Source organism: Pangasianodon hypophthalmus, chromosome 13 (assembly GCF_027358585.1).
Source record: "Pangasianodon hypophthalmus isolate fPanHyp1 chromosome 13, fPanHyp1.pri, whole genome shotgun sequence".
In the NCBI taxonomy this organism is placed as follows: domain Eukaryota; kingdom Metazoa; phylum Chordata; class Actinopteri; order Siluriformes; family Pangasiidae; genus Pangasianodon; species Pangasianodon hypophthalmus.
This window is the reverse complement of record NC_069722.1, coordinates 19,697,511-19,721,717: the sequence shown is the minus strand read 5'-3', so window position 1 is coordinate 19,721,717 and position 24,207 is coordinate 19,697,511. Positions and strand designations below refer to the sequence as shown.

Here is a 24,207-nt window from a genome sequence, read left to right as displayed (position 1 = left end):
AGGTGTAGGTGTGTTGATGACAGTGTGAGTGTAGTAGTGAAGGTGTAGGTGTATCTGTGTTGAGGAAGGTGTGGATGTATTGGTGAAGGTGTAGGTGTGTTGATGACAGTGTGAGTGTATTAGTGAAGGTGTAGGTGTAGCTGTGTTGATGAAGGTGTGGGTGTATTAGTGAAGCTGTAGGTGTAGCTGTGTTGAGGAAGGTGTGGGTGTATTGGTGAAGGTGTAGCTGTAGCTGTGTTGAAGGTGTGGGTGTATTGCTGAAGGTGTCGCTGTGTTGATGAAAGTGTGTGTGTATTAGTGAAGGTGTAGGTGTAGCTGTGTTGATGAAGGTGTGTGTGTGTTGGTGAAGGTGTGTGTGTATTGGTGAAGGTGTAGGTGTAGCTGTGTTGAAGGTGTGGGTGTATTGGTGAAGGTGTAGGTGTAGCTGTGTTGAGGAAGGTGTAGCTGTATTAGTGAAGGTGTAGGTGTAGCTGTGTTGAGGAAGGTGTAGCTGTATTAGTGAAGGTGTAGCTGTAGCTGTGTTGAAGGTGTGGCTGTATTAGTGAAGGTGTAGGTGTAGCTGTGTTGATGAAGGTGTGGCTGTATTAGTGAAGGTGTAGGTGTAGCTGTGTTGATGAAGGTGTGGGTGTATTGGTGAAGGTGTAGGTGTAGCTGTGTTGACGAAGATGTGGGTGTATTGGTGATGGTGTAGGTGTAGCTGTGTTGAAGGTGTGGGTGTATTGGTGAAGGTGTAGGTGTAGCTGTGTTGAAGGTGTGTGTGTGTTGGTGAAGGTGTAGGTGTAGCTGTGTTGAAGGTGTGTGTGTGTTGGTGAAGGTGTTGGTGTAGCTGTGTTGAAGGTGTGGGTGTATTGGTGAAGGTGTAGGTGTAGCTGTGTTGAAGGTGTGGGTGTATTGGTGAAGGTGAAGGTGTAGCTGTGTTGAAGGTGTGGGTGTATTGGTGAAGGTGTAGGTGTAGCTGTGTTGAAGGTGTGTGTGTGTTGGTGAAGGTGTTGGTGTAGCTGTGTTGAAGGTGTGGGTGTATTGGTGAAGGTGTAGGTGTAGCTGTGTTGAAGGTGTGGGTGTATTGGTGAAGGTGTAGGTGTAGCTGTGGTGAAGGTGTGTGTGTGTTGGTGAAGGTGTAGGTGTAGCTGTGTTGAAGGTGTGTGTGTGTTGGTGAAGGTGTAGGTGTAGCTGTGTTGAAGGTGTGGGTGTATTAGTGAAGGTGTAGGTGTAGCTGTGTTGAAGGTGTGGGTGTATTGGTGAAGGTGTAGGTGTAGCTGTGTTGAAGGTGTGTGTGTATTGGTGAAGGTGTAGGTGTAGCTGTGTTGAAGGTGTGTGTGTGTTGGTGAAGGTGTAGGTGTAGCTGTGTTGAAGGTGTGGGTGTATTGGTGAAGGTGTAGGTGTAGCTGTGTTGAAGGTGTGTGTGTGTTGGTGAAGGTGTAGGTGTAGCTGTGTTGAAGGTGTGGGTGTATTGGTGAAGGTGTAGGTGTAGCTGTGGTGAAGGTGTGTGTGTGTTGGTGAAGGTGTTGGTGTATCTGTGTTGAAGGTGTGGGTGTATTGGTGAAGGTGTAGGTGTAGCTGTGTTGAAGGTGTGGGTGTATTGGTGAAGGTGTAGGTGTAGCTGTGTTGAAGGTGTGGGTGTATTGGTGAAGGTGTAGGTGTAGCTGTGTTGAAGGTGTGGGTGTATTGGTGAAGGTGTAGGTGTAGCTGTGTTGAAGGTGTGGGTGTATTGGTGAAGGTGTAGGTGTAGCTGTGTTGAAGGTGTGGGTGTATTGGTGAAGGTGTAGGTGTAGCTGTGTTGAAGGTGTGGGTGTATTGGTGTAGGTGTAGCTGTGTTGAAGGTGTGTGTGTGTTGGTGAAGGTGTAGGTGTAGCTGTGTTGAAGGTGTGTGTGTGTTGGTGAAGGTGTAGGTGTAGCTGTGTTGAAGGTGTGGGTGTATTGGTGAAGGTGTAGGTGTAGCTGTGTTGAAGGTGTGGGTGTATTAGTGAAGGTGTAGGTGTAGCTGTGTTGAAGGTGTGGGTGTATTGGTGAAGGTGTAGGTGTAGCTGTGTTGAAGGTGTGTGTGTGTTGGTGAAGGTGTAGGTGTAGCTGTGTTGAAGGTGTGTGTGTGTTGGTGAAGGTGTAGGTGTAGCTGTGTTGAAGGTGTGGGTGTATTGGTGAAGGTGTAGGTGTAGCTGTGTTGAAGGTGTGTGTGTGTTGGTGAAGGTGTAGGTGTAGCTGTGTTGAAGGTGTGGGTGTATTGGTGAAGGTGTAGGTGTAGCTGTGTTGATGAAGGTGTGTGTGTGTGTTGGTGAAGGTGTGTATGTCCTAATGAAGGTGTGGTTGTGTCAGTCAAGGTGTGCACTGTATTTAACTCATAATGCACCTGGCTGCTTCAGTTGCTAGGTAACAAGATAGATGGAGTGATGGGCACTTTCACTCTTGCACTCACTCTCTCTCTCTCTCTGTCTGTCTCTCTCTATTTCTATTAATCTTGCTTTCTCTGTCTCAAACACACCCACGCGTTCATCAGCACAGTCTCCCTATCTCTCTCCTTCATAATCACTCTCTCTTGCTGTATTTGTCTCAGTCTGCCTGTCTGTCTGTATCTCTCTCTGTATCTCTCTCTCTCTGTCTTTCTCTCTGTTCGTCTGGCTCTGTCCCTGTCTGTCTGTCTGTCGTCTTTTTGTTTCTCTCTCTCTTTTGAAGTGAGACGGCGCTCTCTCTGTTTCAGTGTGCATTGTGATCACTGTTCTGGATTTGGCTTCTACCCTCAGGACAGGGACACACACACACACACACACACATACAGACAGAAAGAGAGAGAGAGAGAGAGAGCGAGAGAAAGAGAGAAAATCTCAGACTTTTAATAAAGACAGTAGAAAAGTGTATTAGTTGATTTTATTATTATTTAAAATAGGTTTTTACAATATAAAAACTCAGTATACACACCAGTGTTCATTAGTGACTATAACATTACCAGAAACAGATAGAAAGAAAAGGCAAGGAAAGAGAGAGAGAGAGAGAGACAAACACAGACAGAAAGAGGAAGTCCAGTGAAATGTATTCTTCTGTGTGTCCAATTCTGTCTCTTTCTCTCTCTCTCTTCCGTCTGCACTTATTTTATTTGCCATATTTATTTTCTATTTTTGTCACTTAGTCTTGTTCACTGTTCCATTTTCTGTCTCTTTCTCTCACTTTTCCTTTCTCTGCTCTTTCACACCTTCCTTAGTCCTGCACTATGTGTGTGTGTGTGTGTGTGTGTGTGTGTTTGTGTGTGTTTTTGTGTGTTTTTATATTTGTGTGTATGTATGTGCTTATGTGTGTATGTGTGTGAGTGTGTGTGGGTGGTCAGGTATGGCCAAAGGTCTTGGAGAGAAAAAGCTTCATCTTCTCGCTGCTGTAGAGCTGCTACACACACACACTCACACACTCACACACACACATACACACATAGGAGAATTTCACCTACGGCATCAGTGTTTCTGGTCGTTTCCATACAGACTGCAACTCTGACATTCACCGTACATAATTTATACAGTGCATATAAAGAGACAGACCCAGACAGAAAGAGAGATGAAAGACAGGCAGGAATAGAAAGAGAGAGGAAAACAGAGAGACAGGGACAAGATGGAGAGATGCATAATGCGCATATACTGTATATGTATGAAGACAAATAAATATTGTATGCTGAAAATGACGAGTACAAACAAGAACACAAAAATAGTACAAATAATGAACTTTATACCATGTCACTGTTGAATTCTTGATTCTGATTGGTCAGAAGGTGTTGCTAGTGATAGATTCATATGATAGATATATGGTAGATAAACGGTAGATAAATGCCCTTGTTGTAATACATTATTGTTTCTATAGTAACAAATCATTCACAGGAACTTGGATGGTGAAAGATCTACATAATGCTAATTATGAACTGATGTATAAAATGTGTTGTATAATTGTGATATTTTCAGTATGGAGATTTTTATTTCACATTTATGGAAGGAGTCTCCAGTGTCAACGCTTTGTAATGTTCAGTAAGAGTTCTTTGTGGTTTCTATGTAATGCCACCATCTGCGTATTTTGTCTTATTAAAATTCAAGAAAGACAAGAACGAGAGCCGAATGACTGTTTATAGCTGTTGGTGATAACAGGAGCTAATTTGTCTTGTGGACGTTTCACACCATTAAATGAAACTATAAAAATGCATGACGTCGTTTATTAATATATTAAAATTGTACTTGCTGGTAAATTGCTGTGGTATAAGAGGAATAAAACACTCGGGGACATGCTGTTATAGGAAAATAATCCACTTCAAGGTGATAATGCATCACACCACCACGTTGTTGAGTATTTCCTTACAACAGCACATCCTGTCATGTTTTTATTCCTTATATATACTATGATCAAAAGATAAGAATGTGTTTCTTTTTCAGGTCTGTTATATTAGTGTCTTTGATCGCCACATTTTTGAGATTATTTTATCAATTGGAATCAGTGTACTGGTCTCAGTGTTGACGAAAACGACATGGTCTCTGTGCCGGTCATTTCCAGTAAAGAGGGCGTGGCCTCCGACTTCTCAGAGCTGACACTTTTTAGATGAACCGCTTTAAAGGGATCTTTCACTTATCAGATCATCGATTACATAAATAGAATATTCCGTTTGTGTCTAATGTCTCACACAGTTAGCTGATGAAGTATATAAAGTTCATGTTAGTGTACAGCGTGCAAGCGTAGGACACCTGAAGTGTGCTTAGCTGTAGGCACTGCTAAAGCACAGTGTATGAGTGTATGTGTGAGTGTATGTGCATGCATGGGTGTGAATTCAGAACAGCTGTGTATTGGCGCTGACTCTCTGACCCCTCTCTCTGCTCAGTGCGTATTCTGCTATATTTATTCGCACTGCGTAGGCAGCCTCTCCTTACTTGCATAACGACCATTACCACCGGCATTAAAGGGCAAAATCAAACAGCACTCATTTTTCTATTCTCTCTCGCTCTCTGAGAACAAATGACTCTCAACATCACATCTCGCACATTACACCCGTCTCACTCTCTGATTCTCAGAGTATCATCACCGTGCTCAATGTGTTCTCATTCACCATGCTCACGGTTTTGTTAGTTGCAATAGTGGTTTCAATAGTGGCAGTGGTTTCACTCATCATGCGTAGTGTTCTGTCAGTCACAGTGCTCAGTGTTCTAGCGCAGAGGCAATTTCGTCGGTTAGTCCGAGGCGCGATCATTGATGGTTGGAAACTTTACCCAATATCCTGCCTGGATAACTTGACTATGAGTCATGGTGCTCGGTGTCCAGTCTGTCACTGTGCTCAGTGGTCTATCAGTCATCATGAACAGCATTCTGTCAGTCACTGTGCTCAGTGGTCTATCAGTCATCATGATCAGTGTTCTATCAGTCACAGTGCTCAGTGGTCTATCAGTCATCATGATCAGTGTTCTATCAGTCACAGTGCTCAGTGGTCTATCAGTCATCATGATCAGTGTTCTATCAGTCACAGTGCTCAGTGGTCTATCAGTCACCGTGATCAGTGTTCTATCAGTCACAGTGCTCAGTGGTCTATCAGTCATCATGATCAGTGTTCTATCAGTCACAGTGCTCAGTGGTCTATCCATCACAGTGCTATGCATTCTATCTGTCACTGTGCTCAGTGGTCTATCCATCACAGTGCTATGCATTCTATCTGTCACTGTGCTCAGTGGTCTATCCATCACAGTGTTATGCATTCTATCTGTCACTGTGCTCAGTGGTCTGTCCGTCACAGTGCTCAGTGTCCAGTCAGTCACAGTGCTCAGTGTCCAGTCATTCACAGTGCTCAGTGTTCTATCGGAGAGGCAATATTGTCAGTTAGTCTGAGGCATGATCATTGCTGGTTGGAAACTTTACCCAATATCCTGCCTGGATGACTTGAAAAATAGTCAGTCACCATGCTTAGTGTTCTATGAGTCACTGTGCTCAGTGGTCTATCAGTCACAGTGCTCAGTATTCTGTCAGTCACTGTGCTCAGTGGTCTGTCAGTCACAGTGCTCAGCATTCTGTCAGTCACTGTGCTCAGTGGTCTGTCAGTCACAGTGCTCAGCATTCTGTCAGTCACTGTGCTCAGTGGTCTGTCAGTCACAGTGCTCAGCATTCTGTCAGTCACTGTGCTCAGTGGTCTGTCAGTCACAGTGCTCAGTGGTCTGTCAGTCACCATGATCAGTGTTCTATCAGTCACAGTGCTCAGTGTGCTCGGAATAACAAAAGAGGGTCAGAAGCAAGAAACAAAGAACTAGAAATAAAGCACTAGGGAATTATGGCGTAGACTTAAATACATGTATACATGATGAGACTTCACAAGGAACAAAGACACAACAGGGTATATAAATAGACAATCTAACCAGGGGCTAGTGTAAAACAGGTGAACACAATGGGTAACAGACCAATAACATGACAGAGGCAGAGACAGGACCAAAACCAAAACAAAGCCACATAGCAAAACAAACAAAAGCGCTGGACAGTCATCACTATGAGAACTGCAATGTAAAAGGGAGTAACCTTGACATGCATAACATACAGTTTAGCAGTCAGCCTCACTTTAGCTAGCTTGATTGAAAACTTGGCTAGCAACATGACATGAGAAAGCTATTGGTTATATAAGCTAAGATAACAATTTGCACAGCACTGTGTTCAGGTAGCTGGCCAGTTTAACTAATGCTGATAAGCCAATATGTAAACTACTATCTCATGCAAAACTCCACATCCTGTGACTGAAAGGCTAATGGTGATGTCACATGATTGTCACATGTGTGACTGATCAACTTTAACTTAAACTCCATGCTCCATGCAGAACTAGGACATCTTTCCCATGAGGTTGTAACATGCGTTGATTAGAGGCAGGATACAAGCGGGTAAACTCTGTGGCTTCTTTATTGAGGGTGAGACCAATAATCATCATCATAATCACAAACAAGAAGGCAACTTCGTTACAGGATAATCCATAATCAGATACATATAAGGAAAAGAAAACAAGGCTTAAAATCGTGCGATACAATCGACAAGACTTCGCAACGAGACAGAGGTTAGGAGAGGATAAATAGCCAAACTATTCAGGATCTAAACAGAGAACCCAATCAGGAAATAAACCAATGGTAAGACAGGGCTGAAGACAGAAACGAAGCCAAAACAAAAACACGTCACAATAAAAGAATGAACAGTGCATGTTGTGCTGGGAAACCCGCCATATGCTGAGGGGATTTGTGACAGGAGGACAGCAGGTCTCCCTCTTTTCGTCTCTCCCTGTCTCTCTCTCGCTATTTTTCTCTCTCTGTGTCTCTCTCTTTGTCTTGTTGGATCAAAACACACACGCACACACACACACACACACACACACAGACACAATACTGTATAATTGTGCTTTGTGGTGTGTGTATGTGTGTGAGTGCAAGCTGTTGGTTGCTCCTGAGTGAACTGGATGCAAAACAGATCATGGCTGCTATGACTGTGTAGCTTATGTAAGGATGCAAATTATCCAAATACCCAACAACTCTACACATTCGCCACAGCCTCAGCCTCAGTTCAGCTCCATTCACACCGACAACATAGCAGGCACCGTTCATTTACCCGTCCTGTAGTGTGCACTACTTAGTAGAGTTCTGTCCCATGGTCCGTTGCTAAAGGCACCTCTTTAGATTTTATTGCAAGTCAATTGATTTTAATATTTAAACTCCCCAATCTGTCTTCTCTTTATCTCAGCGCTGATCAAAATCAATAATCTTGATGGACACATAGGTACCAAAGTCACTGCTCATTTCCTAAGGGTGGTTCTGAAGGGGTTTCATATTGACATCAGTAACTTGTGGCTTGAGGTGTGTCCAAAGTGGTTTTCCACCTCGCCACATCCCAGCTCCTCTACAAAGACAATATCTATGAACACTTTTATTTGCCCTCATTCATCTCAACTTTAAATGAACGTGAACACAGTCTCTGTAATAGAAACAGACTATTAGAGCATAGAGTCTCAGCTATTGTAGAAAGCTTCAATCGTTACAGTGCGAAACAGGAGTTAAGCTCTCTACAAGAGAGGTAGATTCAATTCAATTCAATTTTATTTGTATAGCACCTTTAACACTAGATACAAGTGTCACAAAGCAGCTTTTGAGAAATCCGTACATCTGTAGATTTATGTTTAGATCACTAACGTGCAAGCCAGAGGCGACAGTGTCAAGGAAAAACTCCCTGAGATGACATGAAGAAACCTTGAGAGGAACCAGACTCAAAAGGGAACACTAATCTGTCTACTGCTCACACAACATGACTCGATCTTTTGACATAACAGCATAAATTGCTTTACAAAGTGCTCCCACTGTACGATACCTCATGCTGCAGATGCTCAAAGTGCACAACCATCCAAAGTTCAGGGCTAATGATGCCGCTAGTCACTTCAGTCTGAAAATGCTGACAAGCAGACAGCACTCAGTTTGCTTAGTTTGCCACACTGATGACAGCAATGATCACAAACGGGTGTCTAATGTGCATATTGCACTGTAACTATTGATTGCTCACACTAAACATCCGATTTAATTTTCTGATGTCGGAAATTTGTTGAGGTATCCGGTCAAATAAACGTACTATATTTATCAGATGTAGTTTGTCCTCTCTCTCATGTGATTCACAGGCTATTTAGCCATGATTTTAAAAAAAACATCAGCGACAGAAACATCATGTATTCACACTTGAGTTACTGTAATCAAGCATAGTGAGCATTTCTTGTGTAATATCAGCCTGAGAAAGGAGCAGTATTAAGTCCAGCGCATGTACAGCATGTAAACGGAAATGTATGTTTTGGGCTGTAAATGCACTCTGAAAACTATGGAATGGCATCGGAGCCCAATATTAAATGCATAAATATGAGACTGAATCATCGTTTTGTCCCTTTAAAGCGTCTCGAACAATTCTACTAAAGAAAATCTGGTCTGGGACGCTGCAAAAAAATGACATCTTGGCAATTAAATATATCTTGAATATAGTCTATTTTCTATAGTATTACTTATTATAAGATTACAGTAAAACACTTGAAATAATCATGTTGTACTGGCAGATCATTTTGCTTATGTTAAGCATTTATTTCTAGAAAGAAGCAAAATGATCTGCCAATAGAACAAGAAAATGGAAATCTTGAAATGAGCAAAAATGCCTAGAAATACGTTTAATAAACCTATATTTGGTTTAGAATCTTATAATAGGAAATAAGGGATCAATTTGACTATATTCAAGATGTTTACACTTGCTAAGATGGCATTTTTTGCACTGGACCTCAGAGGCATGAGCTACATACAAGTGATTTAACTTAAGCGTGTCTGTAAAGAAACTGAATATGAGTATTTTCACTGCATAAATATTGACGTAACGTTTGGACTTGAGTCGCTAACTCTAAATACGGCCTTAAATCGTTCCTAGCTTTATAAGTTCTGAATACTTCATTCTAGTGTCTCGGCTCTTCGGTTTAATGTGCTTGTTATTAGTGTGTTACATAATGCACATGTTTAAATCCTTCTCTGAAAGTTTGAGTTAACTTCTGGACTGACTGATATTGGACTAAGTTCAACAAATTACCAAGATTTGAAAGCAGTCATGCTTGCGACTGCTCGTATGGGTTGTATGTGTGTGCGTAAGGGTCTCTAATGTACACCTGTCCTCGTTGTTGCCGGTGCTGAAGTGTTCAGACAGCGACGGAGACACTGAAATATCCTCCGCCTTAACGTTGGCCTCCTTTTAACGAGGACCCGGGATAATTATATTACACATAGCGCCTATCAATCTGGCTCTGTATGTGTGTGTCTGTGTGTGAGGGGGTCTTTTGTAGATCAAGGACTTTCCAAGGACTGAGAACTCACGTGGGACACTCATTTAGTCTCATTTATTACTCAAGGTGGCTGTTTAGATTCATTGGAGACAGCAAGACAGGTCTCTGTCCACCCAAATTAGCAAGTAATCATCTATTGATGACGGTGTGCAGTCAGGTCATTTAGATACATGTCGTGTTGGGGAAGTGGTAGCTCAGTGCTAGTGACTGAGTTCATATCCTGAACTTAGAGGAAGATCCTTGCTTCTGCCAAAACGATAAAATGTGCTGGACTTTCTCCTTATCTGTGACTAAAAGATGGCAAAACTCACCAAGCAGGAACAGTTTTAGACATACAGCTCATAATGTTTGAGCTTATAATTAGAGGTGATAAAAGTACCCAAATTTGCTCGAGTAAAAGTACAATTACTTTGTACAGAAGTACAAAAGTACAAATACTGATAAAGCGTGTGGTACATGTTGAAATTCTTCACACAAGTTAAAGTAGAAAACTATAAAAAAAAACAACAACGACATCTTCCTCAAATCAAACGTTGTTTTTAGTCACTGATGTTAAATTCACCAAGGAACCAAGGAACGTGGGAAAACATTAGCTAAGTCTAACTAACAACAGCTTTATTCCTAATCTCTCAGATGTTAGCTAGCATGATAATAACTCTTACGATACACACTATCTGAATGCTAATAGCTAGCTGTCATAATACCAGCCTGGCTGATCCATCCTGATGCCATACTTCTGGTTGGAGTTCTCAGCAATTGGAAATCACTGGCTGCTGCTGAGGATGGCCCCACATGGACAGCTTGAAGATCATTGAGATTACTGAAGATGTTACCACTTAAAAACCACAAAGATGGCTTTGGACCACAATTCACGTCAACAGTTATGCTATGATGGCTTAGGATTAGAATTATATACAAATATGATAGCTTTGGGACTGCAAGTGCCACGTACAGTGCTGCACTCAGTGAATAGTGTGAACAGTGAATAAGTTCAACAAAACAGACTTCCTGTGAAAACTAGTGAATTTCCTGGTTACACAATTGCACTATTTGGCCATGTAGTACACAGTTACAGAAGGGATTTATTTATAATTGCACTATCCGGTGTCACCCAGATGAGGATGGGTTCCCTTTTGAGTCTGGTTCCTCTCAACTTTTCTTCTTTATATCATCTCAGGGAGTTTTTCCTTGCCATCATCACCTCTGGCTTGCTCATTAGGGATAGATTCATACATTTAAAATTTATATTTTGAATGTATTTATTTCTGTAAAGCTGCTTTGTGACAATGTCCATTGTTAAATGCGCTATACAAATAAAATTGAATTGAATAATACAGACTGCCTTTACGTAGCAGCAGATAGATTACAGTGATAGGTATTAGGTCTCATTCTTACTGTCACATCTGTTATAGTTTAAATTTCTTAAGAATTTAGATCAACTCCTTGAAACTGACTGATGCTAAAAAGTCATGTTATGCACTGCTCCAGGATAACAAACCCTAATTGGACAGGATTTATTTATTTATTTATTTATTTTTACATCATATTGACGTAAGAAGCAGGAAAGCTTTGCCATTCATATATGCATGTGTATTTTAACAGTTCTTGTTAGCCAGCTAGTTAAGATGAGCTAATTTGATGGGAGTTCTGAGGGGATTTTATAGTCATATTCAGAAATATATATATTTCTATATTCAGAAATATATATACTGTAGGTATATGGCTTAGAGAAGTGAACTTGACAGAGCTTCTGAGAAAAGCTATTTGGGCAAATTAATGTTGAGATTCTTCTAGTGAATAGAAGGGAAATCTCCACACCCAATGTCTTTGGTTGTGTTCCAAATGAGACTACATGATAGTCCAACACACTTGTGGATGCAGTTTCTGCAGAATTACCATAAACTGCTTCGTTTTTGTGCTGAGTATTTTCCACCATTAGTGTGACACAAACCTTTTCACAGTTACTGTGACACTAACTTTTGGTGCCAGAAACTATGAAGCTCTAAGGTTTGTGAACTTGCTGTATTTACATGTTTGCAATGTAAATACAGCAACTGGATAATTAGCATTAATGGCTAATTTTCTCTTCTGTATTGACTATTAAGGTGTCACAGCTAGTTAAGAATTTCAGAGCTGTAGAAGGACAACTGAGAAAAATACTAACATGTAGAATCAATTAATATAAAATTTTTATTTATACACAAATTAATTAATATGTAAAAGTAAATATATTCTGATATGTTTTACACAAGTTAACACATTAATATTCATTTCTCATCTACAGATGAACTGGATTTGAAACTGTAGCTTCTTATTCTTCTTCAAATACTTTTTACCTGTATATGTATGTCTCTAGGTCTGAGAGTGAAGGCTTAGCGCAGTCAAGTGATAATGCCCTGTTCACAGTGCACAATTTTTCAGCCATACAGGCCACCAAAATATTTGTTGCCATATTTTCACTGCACACACTTGCGCCATGAAGCTAAATTGAGTGCAATGAAAATATGGTTTTATAGCATTAGACCTGCCCTTTTAGATAACAATGATAACATGGGACCTATCACAATGACTCGCCTACATAAACACAACGCAAACTCCTCTAACCTGATATTATATTAGCAAATAAGTGGGTTCTAAAGCTTGAAACGGGAGACAAGTTGAACCAATTACACTATTCAGGAACCAGTTCCGGGAGCAGACAGGTTTTACACATGCTACAGTCGCAACCAAGTCTGGAAAATGAATACTAGACCACTGAGTTCAGGTGGATGAGAGACTAGCTCACGTTCAGATCGCATACCCCGATTTGAAAAACAGCTTTTATATTTGAATTCTTGGCTTTGGGTTCCAAAAAAATGCTGTAAAAAAAAATGTAAGCATGCTCGGAAATATTGTACTTTGTAAGTTAGTTTGAACTTGATAGAAATGTACTGAGTCGAAATTGGATTGGGCTGCAGTCGCTGCTGTAATCAGAGCTGATCAGTGAAGCTTCACAGTTCTCCAGCAGTAGATATGTACATGTGTGGGTGTCTTTGTGGGTGTGTGCACTTAAGTGTGTATGTGTGTTTGGGGTTTAAGTGTGTGGGTGTGCTCTTGTGTTTCTCTGCAAGCGCCGAGGCTATACTGCACTACAAAGTGAGTCGGCAATGTGCTGTGAGGAACAGCAGCAGCTATTTCGTTTTGTAATTGAATTGTGTCAAACTGAGGCCTGAGTGTGGCCTCTGCACACTCATAAATATTTAATGGCACTTCATTAGCATGGAAATATATGTTAGGTTTATTAGCATGGATAGATGTGTTATAGGGATCGTCGACATTCTCAAGTCTTTCAGATGATAAAATCAGTTAGTATTAAAGTTTCAAGGTTTTATCTGCAATCCAGATAAAGGAGTGATCATGTCCTTGTAAGTCTTCTAAGTCTTAATAAATATATATTAAATAATTAAAAACAAAAGTGCCTGAATGCTTATTTCCCCTCACTGTATATAATTAGTGTTAGTCATATCTAGTGTAACTGAATGCACATTTTCTGGCAGTATACATTTAACAAGAACCCATCAGAAATTCCCAACAACATTGTCACTCAGGCTTGAGGCACTAAAGGGAGATAGATTACCGCCAATGACTGCGGGTGTGTCTCGGTCAGTAATGAGTTCTGTGGTGTGGGTTCGGCTCTAAATCCAGTTCACTGTGCATTAGCTCTAGTCTAAAAAGCTCAGGATCTTTGCACAGGACACCCGCTATACAATACACCACTTGCAGTAAGCATGAACTGTAAAGATGCAATACAATAAATTTAAATGATGCTTTGAAAGGTTTCAAAAGGCTAACAATGCTGAACAAACTAACTGTTATTGTATTCCAATTAAGGTATTTTTGGGCAGCATTTAGCCATATTTCAATGTAAATGTGTTTGAATTTGTGCTCATAGATGACCAGAAATCATTCTGTAGTTAAAATTGAATAATGTTATGCGAACTCAAAGCTTTTGTCCATGCTTACTTAGCTAGCTCGTGTTGTTATTTTGTGAACAGTACATTATTTGTGGTTAGAAGCAGAAAATAGCTGTTGCTATTTGGGGATCAGTTCAATCAATGTAAGCAGCTAAAATAGCAAGCGATAGTGGATAAACAATAGCAATCTACTAACAGAACACTAACAGTTTATAACCTATAATGCCTCTGGATGTGATGCTTGCCAAGAATCCTTTTTGTTCTAAGTTCTACTTTCAAGCTCCTACACTGCAGCATACAAACTCAAAACACTGTGTCCTTCATTCTCAAAGTCTTTTGTCTTTTGTTCTGAAACAATCTGGAGTGCTACGATTTCCAGTTGATTTGCGTGTTTGCTTGCAGTTATGGAAGCAGTAGAAAGGAGAAACTTCCTTTTCACTCCTTTTTTTCCTTGCAAAAATAAACCAACACTATAGACAGCTCTTTTCTCACATTGTCACATTCATAACTTTTCACCACTGCTGATACTGTTCTTTATGTATTTGTTCTGTTTGATAGACCTGAGTTACAAATACAGGCCAGATATACTAAAAAAAATCTGTCCCTTTTCATAACTATTTAAAAATGTATTGTCCTGTGTCAAATGATTGTCATATCACATGGGAAGCTAAACCTACTATCCTCTAATAGCTCAACAGTCAAAGTATTAAGGTTGAGCAATGGATTAAAGAGCAAGGTTGGCATGGTAAGAATAATGTGGGGCAAACACACACACACACACACACACACACACACATTTAAAGACAGCTAGACAGCTGCATTTGTGTTTTCTCTCTTCTTTTTTTTAAGTGTTTCAAATCTGAACAAAATTGAATTGAATTGAATTAACGCTCTACTGGGTTCATGCTGTGTTTCCTCTGAATCCAAACATGGGTGTGGACCCAAAGGGTATTTTGAAAAAAACAAAACAAGCAAAAAAAAAAACGGTGAGAGTAAATAATCCACTTGTTTGTATTTATTACATTATTATTGATTATTGTATTTATTTCTTAACTGTATTTCACCTTCTCAATCACCAGCTGATGTATTGTGGATGGTTAGAGAAGTGAAAAATATTAGCCTCTGTGTGTTACATCGATAGACTTCATGAATCTGCAGTCAGGGTTAGAAAGAAATTTCACTTCTTCAGACTATTCTGTGTGTTTTTCTTATGAACACTGGTTTGCTGTTGCGCCCGATTCCCAAAAGTCCAAAATAATCCACTTTAAGACATCTCTTAACAGCAAATAATCTGATGTTGATGCTAAAATTGAAATCTTATATTGATTTCTTTTTATTTTTTAAAAGATGGGGAGTTGGGATGCAGGGTGTAGTTGGTTTTGCTGGAGGTTTAGCCCTGCTCGCTCATTTATACCAGCTGCCCCAATAGTCTCCTCAGAACCATTGATTGCCCTTAGCAGTATCCTAGAAAGACGCACTCTGGGTTCTTTTTAGTGCACCAACTGTATGTTCAGCAGTAGTACGCTTTCGTTTTGTTCTACACTGCCAACTGTTGGCTTAATGGTGGAGGATGATGGGTTTGACGAGGGGTAGGGGGTCAGATGTAAACGTGAACGCGGTGGTGAGGGGTGAAAGGCGAGAGTGTGCCTTGTCTAGCTCTTGTCACCTCTACAGGAGGCCGATCCGCCCTTTCATAATTAAAGACGCCATTAAATAATAAATAGCATGCCCAATGCGGGGGAGGTCGATCTAATCCACACACACTGAGCATGCTTAACGCCAATTAAACCTGGCACTCGTTACCCGGAGCCCCCACCCCCCCACCCCCCCTCCCCTCCCCCCACCGCCCTCTCTGTCTGTCTTTCTCTCTCTTTCTCCTTCATCTGCTGTCTCTCTTTCTGCTCTGGCATAGTTACAATACGTCTCGTTGCCAATTAAACTTGGCACTCTCTATTAATTCTTTCACTCTCTATCCATTTTCTCACTGTGTCTCCGTCACTCTGTCAGGCCGTGTCTGTCTCTGTACAGAAGGTAAACGATATTGGGACGGTATTTTATTAAAATTTTTTTTTTTAAAGGAAATATGAGGTCATGAGTGGAACTGTCAGAGTAAAACCGACCTTTTGGAGTGTGTGTTCGGTGTGCGTTTTTCTCTTTCCAGTCGGAATTTTGCTGTAACCTTTAGCACACACTCAGCGCACCTGTCACCACCCACCCACACACACATACACACAAAGACACACACAAACCCACACCTTCACACACACAAAATGAAAGAGATAGACTTACAGGGTCTGCTTTATTCTAAACACTTTTCAGTGAAATACCTGCGAGAACTGATATTAGAGGATTATTTTTCCATTACTGATATTGGAAAGTGCTCAGACAGTGAGAGAGGAAAACGACAGGGAGAGACAGAAAGGGTGTGTAGGTGTTGAGCTGAATTGTGTGGCACCAACACACTCGACTGTGTGTCCATATGGTGCAGTAAAGTTTGCTCTTTTCATCAGCACAGAGATCCAACACAGAGGAACAGATGTAACTGTGCCATGTTCTCCATGCTAAAACAAAGATTTTTCTCCTCTAGCATGTTTACTGCAGGTAAGTGCTCCAACATTTACAGCAGCAGGCTGGCTAACTAGGCTGATTGCTAACAGTATGATTCGTTCGAGCTCATGTATGCGGAAGAGGGCAGGTAGCAGTTTCCTCTAAGTGTGTTAAGCAGCTCGAAAGATGCAGCAGCTAGCTTCACGTGTCCCAGAGGAAGCACTTGTTAGTGCCCACCCCCATCCCAACCCCTTTTTGTAGTTGTAATTGTCGTTGTCGTATCATAGAGGAGAACTAGCTGGTGGGTGGGAACTGACAGGTGAACAAATTGGTAAGAAAAATGGGGGAAAATTTGTGATGAGACTTTGCAATGAGACAAAGAAGCAGCAGGGAATAAATAGCATAAATAGTCTAAATAATTAAGGGCTAGGCAGAGAACATGCGTCATGAACGTGCGTCATGATGTAAGGACACACGGTATAATACGGCTGTCATACTCATTTGTCACACTGAAACCAATATTCATTCAAACATTATCTATTTGCTTAAGCTAGTTAGCTTGCTGTTATATAACTTGGTATAAATTAATGCATTAACTTAATGATGCCCAAAAACTCCATTATAGCCAAAGCTCACAGAGAGCTGAAAATGGCAAAAATGATGACTAAATGGTGAAAGTGCTTGCTAGGCACAACGTTTTCGACATCTTCCACTAATGCATCAACTCTTCTTCCTTGTACATGGCACCATTTCTTTTTCTAATTGAACGGCTAGTCTTTGTTTGATTTGGATCGCTGTCATTAAAATGAAGTGAGTTTGTATAAAATTGCAGTAATACAGTAAATAAATGCTCTTGTAAACGATTTACGAACAAATTTGTTTGTATCCAGTTTGATAAATGAGGCTCAGTCTACTCAAAGCTGCATGGTTATATGAAGCTCATTCAAATATACTACCATGGTTACTTAAACTAGTTTACTACAAGCATACTAATGATATTTAGAGAGATATATGTACACATTTTTTACACTATATGGCCAAAGGTTTGTGGACACCTGATCATCACACCCTTATTCCGGATTTAGTCCCACCTTTGCTGTTTTAATATCCTCCACTCTTCTGGGAAGGCTTTCCACTAGATTTTGGGGTTCGGCTGTGGGGATTTGTGTTCATTCAGCCACAAGAGCGTTAGTGAGATCAGGCACTGATGTCGGATGAGAAGGTCTGAGGTGCCGTCGGTGTTTCAATTCGTCCCAAAGGTGTTCATTGGGGTTGAGGTCAGGGTTCTGTGCAGGCCACTCAAGTTCTTCCACTCCAGCCCTGGCAAACCATGACCTCGATTTGTGCACAGGGGCATTGTCATGCTGGAACAGGTATGAGTTAGGCCCTTAGTTCCAGTGAAGGGAAATAGTAATGCTACATCATACAAAGACATCCTATACAAGTGTGTGCTTCCAACTTTGTGGCAACAGTTTGAGGAAGGCCCACATATGGGTGTAATAGAGAGATGTCCACAACCTTTTGGCCATATAGTGTACTTTTAATAGAAAATCATACTTGAAAATAAGAGCATTGCTGTACTTTTGTAGTTGAGTATGTATTAGTATTTTACCACAAGAAGGATTTCCCCAGGCCATCATACATGTCTGAATTTGGCAACCACATAGCGTTCCAACTACTGGACACACAGAGACAATGGTTAAATGCTTGACTATGTGGCTGCAAATACATGTTAGCTAATTATCCTGTGTGGTTCAACAGCATATCAGGTCACACCATGGAGAACATGTAACTCAGATTCATTAAAACACAGGACATCTATTAGATTTGACCTGGGGTCTGATTCTCACAGAGAGAATACTGGTTGAACATGTGAATGTCCATTGATGTCACATACATGTGCACACACCCACACAATTCTATAGTGTGTGTATCGCCTGTATGTAGTTATAGCTACCTTTCAGTAGGTCTTGATGGTAGGACAATAATCAACACTTTGCCCCTTTAATTACACACTGTACATAACTTTAATGTGAATGTAAAATGTGTGGATCATTGTTTGTGAATACTCATTGCCATTTTTGAAGATCACAGCATTAAAATGTCTTTTTTTTTTTTAACCATTAAGCAGATGTGCATATGAAAACCTGTTAACAGCATGCACAGATACGCCACACGATTTCAGGAGCACTGATATTGAACTAAAAGTGTATGTGTGCCCCAGGGCCATTGCCTGTGTTGTCTGTTCACAGAAGCACTACTGCACACCGCACTCACATGACTCCCAGCAATATGTAGAGAAAACACTGGCACTCAGCAGCTGGCGCTCGCCTAATCACTGGCCATTCACCACCATCTACTGAAAAGTGCGCTATCTGATCAAGAAGAGTGTCAGTTCCAGTCGAGGTGTTGATGGAGAAAGCTGTCTCTCATGTTTCTGTAGGGTGGAAAGTTCACAGAAGCAGTAATGGTGATAGAAAGATTGTGAACCCTTCAGAATTTCTGCATGAAATTGATCTCAAATGGCATCAGATGTTCAGCTAAGCTTTAAAAATAGATACAGAGAACCCCAATAAATGATATATTTTTATCATTTACCATTTGTACAAAATTATCCAACATTCTATCTATCTATCTATCTATCTATCTGTCTGTCTGTCTCGAAACACGATACTACTTTGCATTAAACAGTTAAGCCTGGTACGATCTTTTAAAAAGCATTTGAAAATGTATGATGTAACTTGCCATTAATTGAAAGTACAATATTACCTCTTTGCCTTTGTCTTTATTTTATTATTGTAAAATATCTTTGATATTTTTAATTTATATTTCATTTCATTCAACACTTTTTTTTTTTATTTTCATCTCCTTATGTTCATTTGTTCATCTGTATCTATATTTTCCTTTATAATTTTATCATATATCAGCATTAAATTTATAATTTTTTACTACTTGATTGTACAGCACTTAGAGCTACCACCTGTATGAAAAGTGCTCAATACTTCAACCAGTCTTAGACTGAATTGTGTGGTTAGGGTTATCGTTTATGTCAAATGTCTTTAAAATTTCCTGCTACAATCCAAAAGTCCTAATTCTGTCAATGATGTTGTGCCATCCTGGTCAAGTGGCAGCAAAAAAAAAAAAGTCCCAATCCTTGAACACATGTTTTCTAGCTGGGCTAATGTTCTAAAGTTGGAACCTGTAGGACAGTCCAGAGAAGTCCATGTCCTTCTTGTAGAGTAATTGCTTCCATGGAGTCATGAGCAGTGACATTACCCAGTGCAAAAGAGGGATGTAGATCTTTAGACATCACCCTGGGGTTCCTTGAATATTCATGGAATATTATATGTTCTTAGAGTCAGTGACACTTCTGGCTTGCTTGGCCTCCTGGACAAAACTAGAAGAACCGAGAGAAGTAGAACTTGCATCTTAGAGTGATTTTCATTGGATTATCACTCTTTCACAGTGTAATAATTTGTGAATTTTCTTTTCAGTTTGTACACAATATGTTTGACAGGTTAGCAGGTTTGTGATGCCCCAAATTATTTTGTCATATTTCTAGCCTAATGAGCATCAGCAGTTCTATTTCTCTGAAGTTCCCAGAAATCTCCTTTAATCAATACATGTTGAGACTTCCACAGACCTAATTTGACGAAGACCAGAGTTTGATGAAAACTGATTAGTTCAAACTGAAGTTGATTATTTTTTTCTGCATAGGGCAGAGCAATCTGATTTGCATGCAAACCAATTGAAACTTGTTTTACTTTGAAGTATTGAAGCACAACTCGTGTCCAAAAGCAGTACAGTTCATGATTTGGATGGATGGGATGGGTAGATGGATGGACTTTGGAAGGATGGAAGAAATTGAATTAAAAACAGACAGGCAAAATCTAAAAGGTCTGCATAGTTTGCATTTGTGAAATGCAGAGAAGTGATCAATAAGATTTTTTTTCTTTTGATGTACGGATTTTTGCCAGATAATCGGTCTTCTTCTCAGAGCCATAAGCAAAACCGCAACTTTCAGTCTCGTTCATTGTCACAATAAATCAGTCAGTGGAAATCCTGAGAATTCTGGTTGAAGACCATACTACGCTGGACCACATTGTCAAATTGTCAAACTATTAGTCAAGAATTCATTGCTCTCCTGATTCCTAACTGCAACTTTCTATCTTTTTTTGTCTCTCTGTCTCTCTCCCAGTTTGCTGTTTTGTGGTGCATAAGCGCTGTCATGAGTTTGTCACCTTCTCCTGTCCTGGAGCAGATAAAGGCCCGGCGTCAGATGTGAGTATCCTTTATTTTTCTTTCCTCCTGCCTGGCTGTGTCTCTGTTTTCCCAAGCTGTATATCTGTCTCAGGGATGCAGAAGGACCGTGGCTATCAGTGAAGTGGACAGTGCGGAAGTGTGTTAGGGAACTACCGCTGTGATCAGTGTGTTTCCTGTCAGAACCAGTCACAGAATTGTACTTTCAGCTCTTTCCGAGCCTTGACAGTTGACCACTGAGTCATGCTGTAAGTTTGCAGTGTAAACAGTCAGTGTCTGGATCAGTTCCTCATGGAGCACAATACGTACAGCCTAGCTGGAAGTAAATAAGAAAATACACATAATAAATACAATAAGAGAATATACTGTATATATGTATATAAGATGTATAGAAACCTCTTCTGTCTCTGCTCCATGGATCCATTATAACTTCTTTAAGAGCCATAACTGAAAACGTAGTACTGCAGTAGACTATTAATTCCGTCTTAATTATTTAAATATCTGCTTCTAGTTTTGGTTTTAATTTTGGTTTTTTAAGAACTGTAAACCATGAAGATTGAATGTATCCAAGATTGATAATAATGGATTAGGTAAAAAGTAATGAAAATGCAAGTAGATAAAAATATCATTTACGCTGTTACATTTAAAGATGTTTTGATTAAACCGTGGACATTTTATAAAACATGAGTGACATTTAGCGTTTATCACCACATTCTTGTCACTCATGATTTAATACTGACTTACAAAACTGCCGTTAACATGCTGGGGTCTCATAAATGTTTTTTTAAAAAAGAAGGTTTTATGTTTCATTTGGCCATTAGAGAACTTGGAGAACTAGAGAACCACTAGAGATATCCAGAAAAAATAGTTATCCAAAAATATAGCTGGGAGGCTGAGTACATGCAGTATTTGTTCTTCGAGGAGATACACTGGTGTACTTTCTCTGTAGGAAGCTGTTGTTGTCATGATAGAATACAGCTTATTATTTCGACACAAATCTCAATATTCTGACCTGACTCATGACCAGAAACATTTTGTGGCCCAGTGTGGCCAAAATACTGCATTTGTGACCTGCATTTTCAGATACATCAGTATTAGTCCGCATAAAACACTTTATTGTGCACATCGACATGACTGTCACAGTTCCCAGGTACCACAAAAACAAACAAAACCTCTTTCGCTTTCAACAAGAGCTCACAACTGTCATTCAGCATTCAGCGTTCTTTTCATGCATTGCAGCCAGAAACCTTACACTGCAGTTTAACGTCAACTTCATGTAAACTTATTGTGGCAATAGCAATCGATTGAGCTTGAAGGATCAAAACCTGTTCCGTATTGGATGAAACACACCTGGCTTGCCACCTCTTATCGTTCAGTCTCTTGATGATGTCTCTTATCTCTACGCTTGCGGCAGAAGCGTCTTTTTCAGGCCTGCGATTGGGGCGTGATGACGTATAAAACCTCCCACCAAATCTGACTCGAGTGCTTTGACTGGGAGTTACTAATGCAGGATTTCCAGGGCACCACATTGATATATTTATATATTTTCCTCCCTCATTCAAAAGTGCTGTTTCTTTTTTATTTCTATTTTGTGCACTGCAGAGATTTTGAAAGGAATCGAGGGAAGCATGCGAAACATCTTGGGCAGCCTTTTTTTTTTTGCTCTGTCTTAAACAGAGAGGCACACTCTAATAACCACACTAGTGCACTTGCTCTCTGTGATGAGAGGGCACTCAGCAGCTCTCGCTTCCTTAAACATGCTGTTAGCCTACCTGAAACTGCTCAACCTCTCTTAAGTGTGCCCTCCTGCCCTCCAGAATGCACCCTCTTTACTAGTGCCCTACTCTACTGCTTATAAGCACCCTCAGCTCTCTGCAGGGCCTCGCTTACTGAGAATTGGAGAAATTTCCAGAAAAGAAGGAGTAGAACTGGACAAGTATCTGTAATGACAACAACAATAATGTAATTAATTATTATGTGAATGAATGAATGAATTAGTTTCATCACATCTGCACGTTTCTTGCTTTGTCCACACACGCACACACACAAACACACACACCGACCTGCCCACCTGCAGACGTGTGTTTGACCATGCCCCCACTCAGCTAGGAATGAGTCACCTTCGTTTGAAAGGAAGAAATGGGAATAAAAGCCGAAACTATACTCCTCATTTCATTTAACACCAAGGACGAGAGAGAGAGAGAGAGAGATACGCAGCAGCGGAGAGGGAGACAGAATTTGTGATTGTGAGAGAAAGAATTAAACAAATCGAGTGTGAGAGAGAAAGAGAGAGAGAGAGATGTTAATAGAGCCAGACAGAGAGACTTGGATCCTCTATCTTGAATAACACACACCCACACGTGAAGTGGACGCTGTGATAGTCGCTCTCCTGCATAACGTCCGTGGTGAATTTGGATTTAATGAGAATATATCAGTCCCTAGATAAAGGCGACCTAATTAGCCCACTTCTATAATTGAAGCCATAAGCGAGCCCCTCTGATTTGCTGCTCTCCTGCGTCTGACTATTTATACCTGTAACTGCACAGAGACACACACACACACAAATGACAGTGTCAGAGGGCGGCAGATTCATTATTGCTCCGAGTGAGCACTGTGTTCAGGACGAAGCCTCTAAGGAATTAGGGGTGTTTTGTAGGCCACTAGAGAAGAGACAAGGAGATGGATATCAGTCATTCATCAAGAGTAACATCTCGAATCCTTAGAAAATGAGCTAACATATAGGCATTAGTGTGGATTAGGAAGGATTCAATACTAAAATGACTAATTTTGTGTTCGTACTAGTTTGTCAGTTGTTTCATTTCAAAGCGCGCAAGGTTTGTGTAGGTAAAACATATGCAATTTGGAGGGGTGTCACTGCAAAAAGATGAATTTAGCACTTAAGATGTGATTTACTGCACCCTGAAAGTCACTTGAACAGTGTTTATGTTAAGTAGAATGAGCAAAGGGTACTATATTTGCGTTTTTATTATTTGGAGACAAAATCTCCTCAAAATTACCTCTGAATAAGTTTCTTGAACAAATGACTCTACTGTACTGAAGTTTATTTTATATTAGATATTTGCTATATGTAATAGATTTTAGATATTCACGTTTGCACTTCCAGTGCCCGCAGAGTTCAACAAGTGCCTGTGAAAAGGTTTTCTTTATAAATACCTTATGAACACCTCGTTTGCATTCATGCCATGTTACTGAAACTAAAGAGTAGAAAACTTTACCTACTGTTTTTCAAGTCTTCAGCTGTTCAGTTTCAGTGAGTCTGTGCCCACTGTAGCTTCAGATTCCTGTTCTAGGCTGAAAGGATTGGAACCTGATGGGGTCTTCTGCTGTTTTAGAATATCCACCTCAATATGTTGTGCATTTTGAGATGCTTTTCTGTTCAGCATGGTTGTAAAGAGTGTTTATTTGAATTACTGTAGACTTCCTGTCGGCTCAAAGCAGTCTGGCCATCATCCTCTGACGTCTCTCATGAACCAGGTGTTTCTGGCCGCAGATTTACTGCTCATGTGATGTTTTTTTTTCTCACCATTCTGTGTGTAAAGTCTAGAGACTGTAGTGTGTGAAAATCCCAGGAGATCATTAGTTTCTGAAATACTCAAACCAGCCCATCTGGAA

The 24,207-nt window shown here is 40.3% G+C and overlaps 1 protein-coding gene across 2 annotated transcripts in view; it reads left to right on the top strand.

The window, feature by feature from the left end:
• The window catches only part of prkcbb (protein kinase C, beta b), a 106,842-nt gene that overhangs the window by 8,670 nt on the left and 73,965 nt on the right, over positions 1-24,207 (top strand). For both annotated transcript variants that reach the window (XM_026916503.3, XM_026916501.3), the window contains exon 3: positions 20,513-20,595. In XM_026916503.3, the coding sequence (XP_026772304.1) occupies positions 20,513-20,595 (83 nt within the window). The remainder of the gene's footprint in view (positions 1-20,512; positions 20,596-24,207) is intronic.